Here is a 1,903-nt window from a genome sequence, read left to right as displayed (position 1 = left end):
CAATAATTATACAAATTTTCAGATTTCGGGTTCGGGTTCTGGTTTCAAATTTGGGTATAAATATCCAATTCAAAAAAAAAATCGGGTTTCGGGTATACCCGAATCTGATCCGAAATCTGATAAATCAGGTTCAGGTATTTATTTTCGAATATTTTTCGGATTCGGGTATGAATAAAATTTTCAGATTTGGATATAAATTTTGCAATACCCGACCTGATCTGACCCAATTATCATCCATATATCATTTATGTTTTTGAAAATATTGTTGTCATCTTAGATTTTATTGCTAAGAGGTGCATTGCTTTTAAATGCTCTTACCTAGGTAAACAAACATGAGCATTTTCCTTGAAAAACACTTAAAAACAGATGGGGTACGTGTTAACTCACCACTATGTCACACGGTCCCACCCGGGGAACCGCATGAGTAAAGGGAAACTGTAACGACTAAAAGAAGTCGACTTCCATCTATTTAACAACGGTGCCGTCGAGTAATTTATCATTTCAATGCATTATAAGACGATCATGAATACGTTAGCACCGGTCTTGCTCTCTTGCTGAAAAATGTAAAGATCGGGTTGCTAATTCATCACAATACACTTATCCTGTCATGTAATCAAAACAGCGAAGCAAGCAGGCTTTGATTTATAAACATATACTCCGTACGAAGTTCGTAAAATGAGTTTTTAATAGTCCAGTCTTCTTCCTCAAATCACAATAAATATATACGACAAAGTTACAAAATGAACATCTATGTCATCTGATCGACCCGTACTTGCAGTGCAAAACACAGTAAAAACTTAAATGCAGAATTCAAGGCTGAAAAGAAGGTAAAACGTCAAATCTTTGATTTGCATGCTTAATTAAATACTCTAAACGCACTACCACAATAATTTTAATTAATGTAGTCCACCCTACAGATCACTATACGTGTGACCTTTCACTTTCTTCATCGCCGGAAAAACAGTCACCATCTTTCCGGCTAAAAAAACACTTTAATCAACCCTACCTTTGACACAACTTCTACTCTTATAATACTAAGACGCCATTTCATCAGCACAAGCTTGTGTCATGACAGGGTGCACCGGAGAAGCCAACGGAGTAAAATACAACGGTGAGTCACAAGGAGTAGAAAACGGAGTCTCTTCAATACCCTCTTCAATTGTCACCACAACCTCCGGCACAGCTCCGGTTTCTCCAAAGCTCTGACTCAAATTCCTAGACTTTGTTATCGACTTTTCAGACTCCAATTCTTCTTTCTCCTCCTCTTTTATTGTAAACAAAAGCCTGGACGGTCCGTACATCTCTCTCAACTTGTACAAATCAATAATATCCACGTCATCGTCCTCTACTGACCCTTCTGTTCTCCGGGTCGGAGCTGATCCGTCGGGCTCGACCCGGGACTGAGTTCCTAAACATAAGAAGTATAGAAGGTCTTTTTTGGATGGAGTTGGTGGAATATTATTAGAAGTTGATAATGTTTCGGGTTGGTGTTCAACGGCGGGTTGTGGTGGATCACAGTGGTGCCGGAAAATGATCCGTCGGCGCCAGAGAACGTAAAGGAGTTCTGATAAGAGGGCAATGACTGAGAAGATGAAAACGACGGTGAGAGCTTTACCGAGATTGCTTACCCCACTCATTTTTGTAGTAAGTGAAGAGTCGTCTTAACTAGGGTGCATGTAAATAAATCAAACTGTGAGTATATTGTTTTGACTTTTAGCTGTATCTTATTCATTTGTCATTTCTTGTGAAATATTGGTAATTAAGTTTATTCACCTACTACTATTATTATATAAAAACAATAAACTTCATTTTAAAATTTTAAATGTTTTTAAAAGAAATACATAGCTTTCAACTAATAATTAACAGAAAATGATATCGTAATTTAGAAAATATGCTTTTTCTG

The 1,903-nt window shown here is 37.2% G+C and overlaps 1 protein-coding gene across 1 annotated transcript; it reads right to left on the bottom strand.

The window, feature by feature from the left end:
* Positions 1-1,034: 1,034 nt before the first annotated feature.
* LOC141691772 (uncharacterized) lies at positions 1,035-1,637 on the bottom strand. Its single transcript, XM_074496529.1, has one exon. It carries the CDS (start codon positions 1,635-1,637, stop codon positions 1,035-1,037), a length of 603 nt encoding a protein of 200 aa, XP_074352630.1.
* Between the last annotated feature and the right edge of the window lie 266 nt (positions 1,638-1,903).

This window comes from Apium graveolens, chromosome 10 (genome assembly GCF_009905375.1).
Source record: "Apium graveolens cultivar Ventura chromosome 10, ASM990537v1, whole genome shotgun sequence".
Lineage (NCBI taxonomy): Eukaryota > Viridiplantae > Streptophyta > Magnoliopsida > Apiales > Apiaceae > Apium > Apium graveolens.
The sequence above is the reverse complement of the archived record's forward strand: the minus strand, read 5'-3'. Positions and strand labels throughout refer to the sequence as shown.

Coding starts and splice junctions, on each gene's coding strand:
- LOC141691772 (XM_074496529.1), bottom strand. CDS start 1,637: ATGAGTGGGGTAAGCAATCTCGGTAAAGCTCTCACCGTCGTTTTCATC.